The sequence below is a fragment of the Orycteropus afer genome, unplaced genomic scaffold, assembly GCF_000298275.1.
Source record: "Orycteropus afer afer isolate SDZICR_OR568_19922 unplaced genomic scaffold, OryAfe1.0 scaffold00019, whole genome shotgun sequence".
NCBI lineage: Eukaryota > Metazoa > Chordata > Mammalia > Tubulidentata > Orycteropodidae > Orycteropus > Orycteropus afer.
The window spans coordinates 5,553,356-5,569,316 of record NW_006921606.1 but is presented as its reverse complement, the minus strand read 5'-3'; the positions used below and the strand labels follow the sequence as shown (position 1 = coordinate 5,569,316).

General features: G+C 45.4%; 1 protein-coding gene across 1 annotated transcript in view; it reads right to left on the bottom strand.

The window, feature by feature from the left end:
- Nucleotides 1-4,129: 4,129 nt before the first annotated feature.
- ADAMTS17 (ADAM metallopeptidase with thrombospondin type 1 motif 17) overlaps nt 4,130-15,961 on the bottom strand; it is a 918,064-nt gene continuing 906,232 nt past the window's right edge. Inside the window, exons 22-23 of the mRNA XM_042783577.1 lie at nt 5,882-6,059; nt 4,130-4,299 (exon numbers count right to left, since the gene is read on the bottom strand). Coding sequence (XP_042639511.1) covers nt 4,130-4,299; nt 5,882-6,059 — 348 coding nt within the window. The remainder of the gene's footprint in view (nt 4,300-5,881; nt 6,060-15,961) is intronic.

Genomic DNA, 15,961 nt, shown 5'->3' with positions numbered 1-15,961 from the left:
TAAAGCATTAAGTTGCTAACCAAAAGGTTGGTGATTCAAACCCACCAGCTACTCTGCAGAAGAAAGACAAGCCAGTCTGCTTCTGTAAAGATTTATAGCCTTGGAAATCCTATGGGGGCAGTTCTACTCTGCCCTCTAGGTCACCATGAGATGGAATTGACTTGGTGGTGGTGGGTTTTGGTTGAAGGCTGTTAAAAAGTTAACACACCAAAATGATCAGAACACATAGGAAGGAGGAGAAGGTTCTAACAGCTATCTGGGGGCAGGTGGGTGATTGTTCCTGAGAATTAATAGAAGCTTTGGTTCCTTGGCAACCTGTGAGCTATGGGCTGTCTGGTGTCTGATAAACAAATGGTCTTTATCTAGTGAAATTTCTGGGTGCTGCTCCAACATTGGAATTCCTGAGTGGTGCAAACAGTTAACACATTTGGATGCTAATGAAAAGGTTGGACGTGTGAGTCTACCCAGTGGCACACTGGAAGAAAGGCCTAGAGATCAACTGCTGAAAAACCAGCCATTGAAAATCCTATGGAGCAGAGTTCTACTTTGAGACAACATGGGATCATCATAAATTGGAGTTGACTCAGTGGCAACTGGTTTGGCTCCATCATTAAGAGGGGTTTCAAATTCTAGGGCAAGGAACTCCTTCTCCTTGATGCCCTAAGGAGATGAATTTCCCACCCTCTCAGGAGCTGTGATACTCCTGCTTTGTGTTGGGCCCAGATCAGGTCCAAATGATGTGGTACCCTTGCATGTCTTTGGTCCTGGGAGGTAGGGAGGTCCACGACTTCTGCTCACAGCCCCTGTAGAAAGCTATTGGGGCTGACAGTAAATGGGTAGGGGGTAGTGAGGGCTAAATATTGGAGGCCAAAGTTGTAGGAGGCAGGTGCCCATGACTGAGCCCGAGAACTGTTCAAGGGGCTGCCTGCAGAGGGGTCACGGCTCCCCATGGAGGCAGTCAGTGAGGTCGCTGCTGCTCCAGCCACATCAGACACACAGACTTGGTGCAGCTTCCAGACTGTCATGTGTCTGCCCAGGATTTTACAACAGCACAAAGATGAGCCCCAGGACAGAATGATTTGTTGGGAGACCAGCCGCTGCCAGAATTGCATTTACCAGTGATCTCTGACGTCTACCAAAACTGTGGCTGGCAGGCTGTGGCTTGTCCCGGTTGAGTTCCAGGCCAGTTAACTGACCAATGCAGAGAAGGACACAGCCTCCTTCTGTTAGTCCATGAGGACTGTTTTTTGTCTTGCACTTCACAGATCATCTTAAAACTGTTATGGAAAAACATTTTATTGAACATATTCAACTTGCTTCCAATGAAATGATTAATTTTTCATTTACAATGGTTTCCAATATTTGTCTTCTGTTCTTTTTTATTCTTTTTTTCCTTTCAAAACCAGCACCAAAAAGTAAAATAAAAATACCATGGGTACAGTACATAGTGTATGGTAACTAATGGAAAATATATACATTTGACTCTGAAACAAATGAAAGGAACAATATTATTGCCATTGAGGATCTTTCCCTGCATTCTGAGACTATCAAGCCATGGGCAACCAAGAGGGTTTCTTTTGCACCAATAAAAATAGCACCATAAGTTGTGAGACTCTGCAGTTAGTAATATATCTGTGAAACTACAAAGGTACAGTACTTGAGTAACAGTACAGAGTATTGTCTATGAAACAGACATCATTGTTGTAATCACAGAGCTTCACTGTCCTCTGTGCAAAGTGGAACGAGAGTGTCATGATGGCTTTGCCAAAATCAAAATGGGCTGATGAGTTTCAGAGCAACGATGTTAGGATGAGTTCATAAAGCTCAGAAGACAGAAGCCTTGGAAGCGGGGTTGTTCAGCACTATCAGGTCAGTCGTTCACATTCTGAGCATGTGGAGTCTTGGTCAGTAAGGCCAGTTGACACTGTCAGGGTGGCTGGGGTAGGGACTGGGATTCAGAAGTATCAGGTGAAGTGCCCGCCTCTGCACATTCACCTGATCGCTTGTCTAAGGGGTAGATGATCTGGTGTGTGTGTGGGGGGAGCTCTGACCTGGCTGTCCCAGCTTGGCTCCTCAGCCCCTAGATGCTGATATCCTTTTGTCTTGTGGTAAAGCATCAATTGATTTGGTGCTGGGAAACAACTGAAACTCGGCACCCTGGGAATTTAAGGGTTTTGTGGAAAGAGGGGCTGAGGAAGACTGCTGGTGACCAAGCCATGGCCATGGAGGACAGTGTGTATGCACAGGCCCTGGGCAACTGCTGGTTGTTCTGTGAGGTTACACCACTGGCTTCCTGACATCCTCTCAGTTCTCTCCACAGAGCACTGAAGGGACTTTCTCACCAGCTTCTTATTGATTCAAGTGGAACTGAGTGAATTCCCTGACATTCTACCACTTCTCTGCCTCCGGGGAATTAAAAATCAAAAACAAAAACACAGCCCCTAAGACAGGGGAGAAGGTAGAGAGGGTTTTGTTTTGATTTCCTTTCTGATTTAAGCTAATCCTAAACTCCTGACATCAAAAATAACATAAACATTAACACAAACAGAGCACCAATAAATCAAGAAACACTTGAAGATGACCCCAAGGAAATTAGCCTAAGTGAGATCCTCTGTCTGAAATAAAGAAGGAGAAGGTAAAGTCCTTGAGCATAAGCACCCATGATGTTGGTGAGCAAAACAAGGCCTCCTGGCACTGAGGGTCTCTGCTCCCAGACCAGCCTGGCCTCCCAGGTAGCAGAGGCCCCACCATCTTCTGTGGTCTCAAAGAGGCTAGCCTTCTCATCTCCCTCAGCTTCTGGGAAGGGAGAGGGCTGCTGAGAGTGGTGAGGGTACTATAGGAGAGAAAGACCTTCTCTATCTTCTCTGGCCATCATTCTTGCCCCATTTGAAAGATGGGGCAATAATGACAGCCATGATGATCTTGGGGAATGCATGGTCTGGTTTACATGATGGCTCTGCAGGCATGGGCATGTAGCAATCACAGCCAGGTAGCTCCCCTCCATGAGCCCTGGAGGAGGAGAACTGCCCAACGATGCTGGGATGAAGCACTGAGGCTTTACTATGCAGAGCTCAAGGCTGAGCTTGGTTTTAGGAGGTTCTAAGATAATCAATCTCGGGTAAACGGCCAAGATCAATGGAAAGCCACTGAAATGTGATGCAGCATCTACAAGGTGTGAAGATTTATAAAACATTGCTAGAGTAGAGGCCCCCAGAAAGCAATGGGGAGGAGACACATGCACCTCTGACAAAGCTGTCCTGAGTTCACCCTTCTGTCAGGAAGCAATTCCCCTCCCCAAATTAGCATATGTCACATATCTTAGCACCTTGAAAAGCTCTTGTTCTCTACGAGGTGAACAGTAGAGATCTGAAAAGAAGATGCCTTTCCAAATCCAAACTCTTCCTGAATATTCTCCTCCACATAGGTGGCATGGAGGACTACATGGCACTGGTCTTATTGGCTTACACAGATTCAAACTCTCAAGGACTTCAAGGCAAGACCCAGGACTTAAAGAAGAAATATGTTTTCAGAGATGGGTAGAGAGGCAAAGTCCTGATTCTTGTGTGATCAGGAAGGTAGATGAGGAGTGTTGGCTCCTCCAGAGAAGCTTCTAGCGGAGGCTGGCTGACATGGATATTTCCATCTGAATAAAACCTTTTGGAACATAGGATGGCTCATTTAGGGGTCATTCCCCCATGGTACATCAAGCACTGGGAATTCAAATGTCTAAAGCACAGCCAAGATGGAAGACCTACATGACGTCTCTCTTTGTCCACCACTGTTTTCCAGAAGTGTTCCCCTATCAGGTACACAGAACCTTAGAAACTCTAATTCTCTGTGACTCTTGCCTATTTTTTTCTTACTGTAGACAGCCATCCAGTGGCCATTAATAATATATTAATTACAAAGCATTAATGGCAAATGTCAAGTCCACTCTAAAGTTCTATGTAGTGGGATTGTTGAGACAGCCTGTGGGTGGGTGCGGTGTGCTGGGGGAGGACTGGCTACAGGGCTGGTGTATGCTTGAATGGGTGGGTAGGTGGGCTTCCACCAAGCCATGTTGCCGGGACCCGCTGGGCACTGTGCCTCAGACCTTGTATCAGGCGTTGCAGCATGGCTGGGCCATGCCTCATGAGCTGGACTGTGGCTGCTGTGGTGGGCGCATCCTGCTGGCATAGAAGTCCCTGCAAGTCTGGCAGCAGCGCTGGTACCACCTCATGTCCTGGCAGAGGTTCTTCTCCCGGATGACCCGGCAATACACTGTCCATTGGTCGCGTGTGCATTTATAGGTCAGGGCAGCTAGGGGACAGTGGGGAGAGAAAGCCCACAGGTTATGGGTGGCCTGGGGGCATCAGAAACATCTGCGGCCCTTCATGGAACCACTGCAGAGAGATGGGTGGCTTTCAGGCTGAGGCCTACTAGGGAATCCCCCTCACCTGCTGTGTGTGCTAAAGCATTGCCAAAGCAGGTGAAATCATGCCTCCTGCCAGAGGAATTGAGGAGGCAGTTAGCTTGCTATAGGGAACATAGCCCTGTGTCTAAACTAATCACTGGGACTGATTTAATGGTCTGTTGGCCTCACTGGGGGCCAGGGCACTGGGTCTCATTGCTTCTAAGCTAAGTGGCACTTTCTGTTATTTGTGGCCAAGAACATCATAACAATTGGCATTTATAGAACATAGTGAAAGCACAGGGGTCAGCATGGGCAGATGGCTTGAATCTCCTTCAGCATCCTGGTCATCAGGAGAGAAGACCCCCAGCTAAAGGCTCTTCATGAGACCTGGGAGGCTTGTGCTTGCAAAAGCCACAGGAACACCTCTGCAACTCCAAAGTACCCCTGCCCTACAAAGCTGCTTAGAAACCACCTTATTTCATGTAATTGCTGTGTTAGGAAAATGGGCTTTTGGTGGGAAAATAGTCCCCAAGGATTTCTGTTTGGAAAAGCAGAAACTTAGCTAAAAGGAAATAAGAGATCGGTACTCAGTGTAGTGCCTAAAACACTTGACTGCTAACCAGAAGGCTGACGGTTCAAACCCACCAGCCGCTCCTCAGAAGGAAGGTTGGGCAATCTACTTCCATAGTGATTCTGCCTCAGAAATCCAAGGAGAGGTCACTATGAGTCAGGTCTAACTCAATGGCACATAATAACAACAACATTAATTAAATGTTCCTCTTCTCCTTGTCATGCCACCACTGGCCCACAGCATAGACTAGTACACCCTGACAGGTGTACTCAGGGCCCAACTGCTCACACAGCAGCTCCCTGACAAACTGAAATGTTTTGAACTATTCAACCTGTCTGACTCCTTCTCAAGCATCAGCCTAAATTAACTCATGTAGGTATCATCAAGATTTCATGAATGTTATTGTTGTTGTTATGTGCCATTGAGTTGGCCCCTACTCACAGCAACCCCTCCTTGTGTTTCTGAGGCAGTATCACTACAGAGGTAGATTGCCCAACCTTCCTTCTGAGGAGTGGCTGGTGGGTTTGAACTGCCACCCTTCTGGTTAGCAGTCAAGTGCCTTAGGAACTATGCTACGAGAGCTCCTATTTTCATGCCCAGAAAGAAGCAGGCCCCTCTGCTCTTCCCTCTCACAGGAACCCTAAAAGGCTTATGGAAATTCTCACATGTTCCTCAGTTGTTGACAGAAGGGGTTTGTGGGGGCACTCAAGGTATTGTGTTTGTGACTGTAGTGAACAAATGTCTTTCCCATGACAAAGAATGAAACTCCACCTCTGAAAACTCTTACCTATGGAACTGATGAACACAGGTCTCGCTGGCTCAAATAAGACCAAGAGGGCCTTTCTGGCTTATATAACTTCATGGCTAGCAGGGGGCACCCCCTCCCATCCCCAGGAGGAGGTGGCAGAGGCACTCACCAAGGCGTGGAGAGGTGATGGTATTCACGTTGATCTTGTCGTTACAGGCCTCCTGGTGGCATTGTCTGTAGGCAGCGGGCTTGGAGAGGGTGGGGCACTCGCTGCCATGGCGCCCAGTGATCTTGTGCATGCACTGCACCACACGGGACTGCAGGCCCTTCCCGCAGGTCGAGGAACACTGCGGAGACAGGAGGACTGAACAGGATGTTTCACTGGGTGGCTGTCCCACCTGTTTGTCCCTGGTGCTTCCAGGCTAGAATGTTTGGCTAGGAGCTCTGGTGGCATGGTGCCTAAGGCATTTAACTGCTAACCAGAAGGTTGGCAGTTCAAATCCACCAGCTGCTCTGCAGAAGGAAGATGAGACAGTCTACTTCTATAAAGATTTACTGCCTTGGAAATCCTAATGAGGTCACTATGAGTGGGAACCTACTCAACAGCAGTGAGTTTTTTTTTTTTTTTTTTTGGTTTAGAGCACTTGGCAGCTTACCCATTGCCCAAAAACTATTTCAAGATATGGTGAAACTTGTGAGAGCTGGAACTTGATGGTACTGCCTTGTTTTCCCAGGTCTCATAAATTTTCTTCCTTTGACAGGGTATAGTCTTACCACTTTCCTATCGCTTGTTTTAGTGGAAAATATTTGAGTTTTCCTTTCTCTGATGGGTTTGTACCTTGCACAGATTCCAGCTTTTCCAAGTTTTACTGTAACTGCCAGGATATTAATTTGCGCTAGTTGCCTGTAGATTTCACCTCCTAAGCCTTTCACTCCTGCTCCAAGAAGAAAGGAGACTTCAACATTCCCAAAGTAATGGGCAGGGTGGTTTTGTTGTACCCGTCTCCCCAGTTTTCATGGTAAGACTGGGCATTTGCACAATCCTGGGTGTAGAGACTGGCTCTGAGTTTCCCATGACCTACAGCATGGGAGACTCAGAATTAAGTAAAGAAAACAAAAAATGCAACTTTTCTTGTATAACAGAGTCATGCAACTAACCATTTTAATTTATAGGAAATCTCTGGGCAAAGCAAATGGTTAAGCACTGTGCTGCTAACCAAAAAGTTGGTGGTTTGAATCCACCCAGAGGAACCTTGGAAGAAAGTCCTGGTGATTTACTACCTAAAGATCACAGGCATTGATAATTCCATGGAGCATAGTTCTACTCTGACACACATGGAGTCACCAGAAGGCAAGGTTGACTTGATGGCAACTTCTTTAACTATTTTTCATTTAGATGCCAAGTCATTACTTGGTGCCATCTTGAATACTTACAGTACAACCCAGAATGAGTAGGCAGTGTTTGCCCAAATGAAAATCAAGGTCGTTTAGCAGATAATTCCAAATTTCCTTAAGTAGACCTGGTAAGACTAGTATGTTGTTCTGTTCTCCCTCCTGCACCTATTTTAAAGTATTTCACAGTAGAACCTGCCAGGTATCCAGCACCTCCCTCTAATCCTGCTCTGGAACATCTCAGGCCCCTGCCTATTCTCCTGGGAGCCACTGGTACCATTTTTCCTTTAAGTTGGGCTTTTCCCAGCTGGAGGGCCAGGTCCACATGTGCACCTTCTCTGTTGAGTGTCTCTGAGAACCCACATGACTATGATTTACAGGGTTCTGAAAGCACTCTGCAAAAGTTTAATAAAGCACAGGCAGGGCAATGGGCCCCAGCTGGAGCTAATAATGGAGGCTTCTTGTGGTGGAAGGGGAGTGGGGCCTGGAAGTTTTGGGGAGGAGTCCTGTGCTCAAGGAGGCCACATGTGGTGAGGATGCCAGGTGCTGTCCAGATGATGGGCATCCCTATCTCCTCCTCTCCAGGCCTTCCCTTGGCTGTGAGGGAGTCCCTTAACACTCCACATTAGATGAACAATGATGTTACCATCAGTGCCCAGGAGGTGCCTCCTGCTCTTGAAGGGACTTTTGAGTATTAGGTGAATTCATCTGTTTTCTGCTCTGACAAGCTGCTCTGACTGTAATTTTTTCACTTTAGAAGAATAAAGGGGGATCAGAGGGAATGGTGGAGTCCTTGGCTGGTGCAAGTAGTTAAAGTGCTTGGCTGCTAACCAAAAGGTTGGAAGTTTGAGTCCACCCAGACGTACCTCAGAAGAAATGCCTGGTGATCTATTTCCAAATAATAAGCCATTGAAAACCTTATGTAGCACAGTTCTACCCTGACACACATGAGTTCAGAGCTGATGCAACAGCAACTGGTTTCGTTAGAGGGGCTCTAGTCTTTTCAAATCACAACGGGTTTGAAAACCAAGAAGTGGCTTCTCTGTGGGTCCAACCAGAAAGTGCTCTCTATTGTCAGGGAAGGCTGCAGCACCTGCTCCATGCATCTGAACTTGGATACACACCTCAAGGGCTGCTCAGCCTTGAGAATTAATTATGTGTTAAAAATGCAGACCTCTGGGCTCCCTCCCAGACCTCAGCAGTTTGTATCTGGGGACACTGAAGTTTGAGGATTGCTGAGGCTGAGGAATAAGGTCACACGAACAGGTTTCTCACCAACAGAGAGACCTTTAACTTCTCATAGGTGTTACAGCAACACAAACTTCCTCCTAGGGGGCACCTTGGAGGGAGCCAGCTGCTGGCTGGGAGCAATGATTCTCAAGTAAACCTGGGCACTGGAATTACCTGGACAGCTGTAAGAAATCCTGATGTCCCACACCAATGCATTCATAATTTGTGGAGGGGGTGCAGACATGAGTGTTTTTAGAGTTCTCTAGCAGGCTGCAATGGATAGACAGAGCTGAACATCTCTGACTAACCAAGAATTTCTTCCCAGTACCCTGTGTTCAGTGCAAAAAGCTCCTTTATTTTCCTATTAAGTAGTTGACTATATGAAAATATGTGTGACTGAGATATCAAACACTGGGTGTTGAGTTTATATTCAGATGGTCAAACCAAAACCAAATGCGCTGCCATCAAGTTGATCCCCACTCATAGTGATCCTATAGGACAGAGTAGAACTGCTCCACAGTGTTTCCAGAGCTGAAAATCTTTACAGAAACAGACTGCTTCATCATTCTCCCACAGAGCAGCTGGTGGCTTTGAACCACTGACCTTTGGGTTAGCAGCCGGATGGGTTAACCACTGCACAGGTGTGTTAAAATATAAGACAAGGGCCTTTCCTCACAGTTACACTTGGAAAAGAATAAGTTGCCTTATATTTCAGTCAGAACAAAGCCTTTTGCGGATTGGGGGAAGGGCCAAGGGGCACCCTCAATTATTTTGTGGTCAAAGTACTGCTTTGAAAGTCAAGCTAACCTTAAAATTGTTGTTAGGTGCCGTGAAGTTGTGTCCGACTCACAGCAATCTTATGTACAACAGATCGAAACACTGCCCGGTTCTGTGCCATCCTCATGATCCATGCTATACCTGAGCCTTAAAAGAGGAGTGTCTTTTCCAGGAGATGATTTTACAGTCACACATAAGGGAGGACTTCAGACATTTTTGAAAACCACTTGCAAATGCAATCTGATAAGTAGTTAATCTAATACCCGTCTGTCAATGTGTTGCTATGATTCTGGAAGCTATGCCATCAGTATTTCATATAATAGCAGGCTCATCATGGTGGACAGGTTTCAGTGGAGCTTCCACACTAAAACAGACTAGGAAGAAAGGCCTAGTCATCTTCTTCTGAAAATTAACCATTGAAAAGCTTATGGATCACAACAGAATATTGCCCAACATAGGGCAAAATACACAGTGACCGCAAATATGTACTAGAGCATACCAACAACTGGAAGATGGTACAAGACTGGGCAATGTTTCATTCTGTTGTACTAGTCAAATGTTTGCTTATAATAGCTGACTTGATGGCAACAAACAACAAGGGCTTATACCTGGAGTTGAGTGCACAAAAACAGGGTGAATAAATTAAAAGCCTAATGTCCTAACACAGTCATGTCACAAAAATTTTCAAGGAATATTCAGTGAGAGCATCAGGCACAGATCAAACAGGACTGTATGTCCATGAATGTGGATGACAGTGATGACTATGCTCTGACAAACCCAACACGTGACTCAAAAATGAAGCAGGTGATGACCAAGACAGACACTGCAGATATTAGGGTATTCCTTGCTTATATCTGGTATTTCTGACGCTATAAAAGCAGCAGTTTCATAAACCTCAATTTTGAGTAGATTTGTGTTATAAAATGCTATGTAGAGAAAAGAGCAATATTTCTAAATTAAAATATCTCTATAACCTTAAATATGAATGTGTAACTATATTAATAAATCACATGTTGTAAGCAGGAATTTGACTAGTCCACCTGCACCATTAAAGGATTTTATATCTAAATTGATAATAGGGTTAAAAAAAAGTGTTCCTTGGGAAAATAGGAGAATACCATGTAATCAGAGTTTTATGTCTGTGAAAGTTTAGGGGTGCACAACTTGCTTTCAGAAAAGAGGGATGTGTGCGGATAGATGTTTACTTGGATCATTGGCTGTTATGTACCCCTGTTGTACACCAAACCAAAACCAAACTCACTGCTGTAGAGTTGGATCTGACTCATAGCAACCCCTCCTTGGGTTTCTGAGGCAGTATCACTACAGAAGTAGGTTGTCCCATCTTCCTTCCGAGTGGCTGGTGGGTTTGAACCGCCAGCCTTCTGGTTAGCAGTCAAATGCTTTAGTCACTACACCACCAGAGATCCTACTGTAGTACACACACCCAATCAATCCTGAGATACAGGAGGGGAAACTAGATACCCACTGCTATCAAATCAATTCCAACTCACAGCGACCCTAAAGGACAGAGTAGAACTGCTCCCAAAGGGTTTCCAAGGCTGTGATCTTTATGAAAGCAGACTGCCATGTTTTTCTCCTCCAGAGTGCCTGGCGAGTTAGAATCCTCAATCTTTTGGTTAGCAGCTGAGCACTCAACGACTGTGCTGCCAGCACTTCTGAAAGCCAGATATCCTCTTGAAGACAGGGAGCATCCAGGGCAGATGGAAATTTGGTTTCTGGGTTCCTGTGCAGACTAAATGAGGAGCCAGTACATAGTCACGTGGTCTCACTCCCCACATCGCCTGATGAAGAAGTCATTGGGCTCTGAGTGCCAGGAGGAAGCCTGGCTGAGCCACTTCTGTGGGGGTGCAGCCCTGCCTGAGCACCAGGAAAGGTTTTCAATTTCTTCTGCAGGTGTGGTTATTAAGTGTGAGAATATCGGGGCAATGGCTAAATCCTGTGGGGCTGTTAAAAGCAAGTGCAAAATTAACAAGGTCTCTGCCCGGAAATGATCAATGACCACTGTAAAACTAAGGTGTTTGTGGCACTCCCCTTCCTCCCCTCCCCTGCCCCTGAGACAAATCTCCCTTCTGGAAATTCTTTAGTCTTAGTTAGGAACGATCTGGGGCTCAGGGAGATGAAGCTAGCTAGCATTTGTTGTATCTCTAGTATGTGTGGGCCTCTCCTGGGAGTGGGGAGCACTCAGTCCCTAAGGTGGGGGGACAGGGGCACACTCTCTCCAAGTCTACAGCTATCCTATGAGACTGACACTGGCCACCGAGTTCAGAGAGTTCAGTGTCTTGCCCAAGGTCTCAGAGTTGGTGAATGGCAGAGCAGGGACAAGGTCCCTGCTGACCCATCCAAGGGCAAGTTTGTCCTCCTGTATGCAGCGGAGGGTGATTTTACCTGGGCAGTGCCCAGCTCCACCACTTAGTGTCTTTCCTAGCATGGGCTGTTAATTTTCAGGTTTGTAAGAAGCGCTGCTCCATGAGATCAAGGAGCTGTGCTCCAAAATTCTTCTTCCGCATGGTCTAAAGTATTGCTTTCACTCCTCTTCAAAGTCTCTATCAGGTGGAGCTGGACAGGTGAGAGGCGGTGCCCTCAGCCACTGATCGGGTTTTGGGACCACTGCTTCTGCTGTCCTTGCTGCTGGTTCCACTACCTTCATCGTCCACTCCCAGGGATGCTCCACTTGGGATCAGGTTTTGCTAAATCCTAGCTGGAGTCTAGGGGGTGCTGTTCACACAGCTGTGGGCCGTGAATGGTCTTAGTTAACCTGGAAGAGCTTTGGAGAATGTGGGGATGTTTGCATATCTGCCTGGGAACTGTGTCTGAGCCAGCTTATGGAGCATACTTCAATACATTTGGTTAAAAAAAAAAGTTTACAAAATATTATGTATACATTCATTTCTACTTTGCTGTTGTATGTGTGTATGCACCTATATAAATGCTTGGAAGACAAATCACTGAAAAACCTTACCATGTCATCAGTACATGGTTTGGAGGACTAATTTTTCTTTTTGTGTAAGACAATTACCTATGTAATTAAAAATGAAAATGGTGAATTCAGCCAATGACCCCTTTGCTGTAGCCAGATGCCTGCACACCATCCACACCAAATGCTTTTTCATTTCTGCCACTCAGAGGCCTAACCACACTCTCCCATACTGCAGTTCCTCTAGGGAGGTCATGGGGCATGGGGATGGAGCAGTGGAAAGAAGGATGCACTGGTTGGCATGCTGGCATCCCCACTTAATAGCTGTGTGATCTTGGGCAAAATACTTAAGCTACCTGAACCTCAGTTTCTTTATATATAGGATGAGGATATTAAAATCTTCCAGGTAGAATTCTTGCAGTGATAAGAGACAATGTATAATTTGTATGAATTATTGAATGGAAAATCACTTTGCTCTGTAAACTTTGACCGAAATCACAATTTAAAAAATTTCTCATGAATTAACTTATTAAACTTTCAGTTGCAGTAAGTAAGAGAAAAATGCACCTAGCAGGGAGTCTGGAATCACACTCAATAAACATTATTAGGAGTCCCTGGGTGGTCTGGTGGCACAGTGCCTAAGGTATTTGACGGCTAACCAGAAGGTTGATGGCTCAAACCCACTAGCTGCTAATAGGAACGAAGATGGGGGCAATCTACTTCTGTAAAGATTTACTGCCTCAGAAACCCAAAGGGGGTTGCTATGAGTTGGAATTGACTCGATAGCAGCAAGTGTGTTTTTTTTTGGTTTGGGTGGTGCAAATGGTTAAGCAGTGGACTACTAACTGGTACAAAGGCTGGCTGTTCAAACCCACCCAGAGGCTCCTCAGAAGACAGGCCTGGTGATGTGCTTTTGAAAGGCTGAAAACTCTATGGAGCAGTTTTATTCAGCACACATGGAGTTACCAAGGGTTGGCATTGTCTCTATGGCAACCACAAGCAATCCCCAACAACATCCACAATAGCCAACATTGTTATTATTATTAAGAAGAGCATAATCCATAGTAAAGGAAGCTCAACAGGAGGTCCCTGGGGCCAGGATGGTGCACTGAATCACCTGGTCTTACTAATCTGTCACCTGGCCACCATGCCCAGACACCAGGGCTCCAAGGACAGGTGTGAAAGCCTAGCTTTGTCAGCTCCCAGCATGGATCTGGCAACTCTGCCAGTCCTTGAGGAGAATATTTAGAAGATGAATTTGCCCCTGAAGACAAACTTGACTCCAGACAGGCCTGAAAGGGTTGTTTTCAAATGGTATTCCCCTGTAATCTGAGCACCTTGTGTTATGATAACACAGGCCCACACAGTGCATTTCAACCCTGTCAGCTTCCACCCGGGCCTTGCCTTTAATTAAACAGTGGAGCAGACCCTGGTGTCTAGTGATAGCATCGACTTAGCCTGAGGGTAACTGTGAAGCCATTTTTCAGACTTTTAAAACCCAAGCAAACAGATCTATAAAAAAAACATACCTGGTCTTGTTTGAAGCACTCTGGGTCCCGATGGGCATTTTTTCAAGTGGCTCATTACTTTAAAACCTAATGTATTCCCCCAGACCCAGTTAACTGAGAAAAAAAATGGGAGCAACAATAAACTAACCAGAAACGCTTCTTGCCAGACCACCTGAACTGAGCACAGCCCTCTTTGCGTCCCTTCCCCAGCAAATGCCTCTAGCTGCATCTCCCAAATGAGGACTGGACGACTCCAACAAGTCCCAGCCGGAGGGAGAGACATTCTGGAGGAAAGTGCATCATGCCGTCCAGTGCATGGGACCTGACTTGGGCAGGGAGGGTGGGCAAAAGCCCACTTGGGTCAGAGGTTTCAAAGGAAAACAAAAAATAAAATTTCTGTTGCACAAACAGCAAAAAGGTTCATGGCATCAAAGGAAAGAGAAATAAGAATTGATTTGGATTTACTTACATGCTTTGATGCAAATTATGAACCAATTATGAGAAAATGATTTTCCTCTAGGTTCTTTAGTATTATTTATGTTATTTATTTATTTTTATTGTGATCTGGGTGAAAATTTACAGAGCAAATTCACTTTCCATACAGCAGTTCACATGCACTTTGTCTCATGAAATTGACCACAATTTACCACAATGCAACAGCTCCCCTCCCGCTTCCTCTCGACAGTCACTTCTTCCCTGTGTCCATCCTTCCATGCACCCCTGCCCCTGAGCTGTCTCCCTGTGCATAAACAGCCCATCTTTCTCCCACGATTGTTCTCTCCAAGGAGTGTATCTACCTCAGGTAAATGTTCAACTCATATGCCTGTCTTTTGTTTGACTGGAAGTCAAAGGTATGGGTTCAATTCAAGACCTAAAGGGCAGCTAGGGGCCATAGTCTCTCTGGTTCCACCACTATCTATCAAACTAGCAAATCTGGTCCCTCTTTTTTTTTTCCAAATGATTTTGAGTTTTTTTCCACATTGTTTTCCCTCTCTATCCAGGATTTCCTACATAGATCTCCCTCCGAGTGGTTGACAGTGATAGCCGGGGCACCATCTGGTTCTTCTGGTCTCATAGTCTTACAGGCTGTGGATTGCATGGTGTACCAGTTGCTAGGGCTAATTCTTTCCATGAATCTTTGGTTTTCTTCATTCTTCTTAGCTCTGGACAAGTATAGACCCATTGTTGCATCTAGATGGCTGCTTGCAAGCTTTTAAGACCCCAGTCACTACTCACCAAAGTAGGAGGTGGAAAAATCTTTTGTGTAGTATGTTATGCCAATTGAGCTTGATGTCCCCTGTGGCTATGGTCCTGAGCCCACAGGTTCAACTACTTGGTTTCCTCTGGGTAGCTGGCTGTGACCAAGAAGTGAATACAACCTTGTCTCTTGTCAGCTCTACTATACACCTGGGAATTCAGATCATACAAATACACTTATAGGACCACTGTCTGCAACCTTATACATGGTCTTGGGTACACTCCCCGCTTCATAGACATACCTAATAGTTCAGCCTGTCCACCCATATATATACCCATGCTTGCCTTCACTGACAACACAGTACTGTACGTGCAAAAGGGCTCATCTTTGTTGTCTGTACCTTCCAGGTACCTCTCTATGTCTTCCCCTTCCTCAATGCCACCATGTTGATCACTCGCATTTGTTACATTGCCCTTCACTTCACCCACATCAATACTTATCTCTGCCTAATTAACACTGTTCCCTCCTCTCCCCTCCACCCCTCTTAACCAACAAAGAATATTTCCTTCCATAGATAAACTTTCCTTGACTTTTACAATAATGGACTAATAGAATATTTGTCCTTCTATGATTGACTTATTTCACTCACCATAATATCTTCCATGTTCATCCACATTATACTGTGTTTCGCAGATTCTAGGTTACTCTTTAGGGATGCATAGTATTCCATTGTGTGTATGTACCATAGTTTGGTTATCCATTCCTCAGTTGACGGACACTTAGATTATTTCCATCTTTTGGCTATTGTAAATACTGCTGTGATGAACATGGGTGTGCATATGTCAGTTCTTGTCATGGCTCTCACTTCTTTAGGATATATACATCTAGTGATGGAATGGCTGGGTCAAATGGTATTTCTAATTCCGACTTTTTAAGGAATCATCATACTGCTTTCCATACCATTTTACAGTCTCACCAGCAGTGTATGAGAGTTGTAATCTCTTCATATCCTCATCAGCATTTGTTATTTTCTGTCTTGTTGAACTTTGCTACTAGTGCTGGAGCAAAATGGTATCTCGTTGTTTTAAATTGTGTCTCTCTAATGGGCACTTTGACTGCTAATCAGAAGGCTGGAGGTTCAAACCCACCAGCCACTCCTCAGAAGGAAGGTTGGGCAATCTACTTCTGTAGTGATACAGCCTCAGAAAC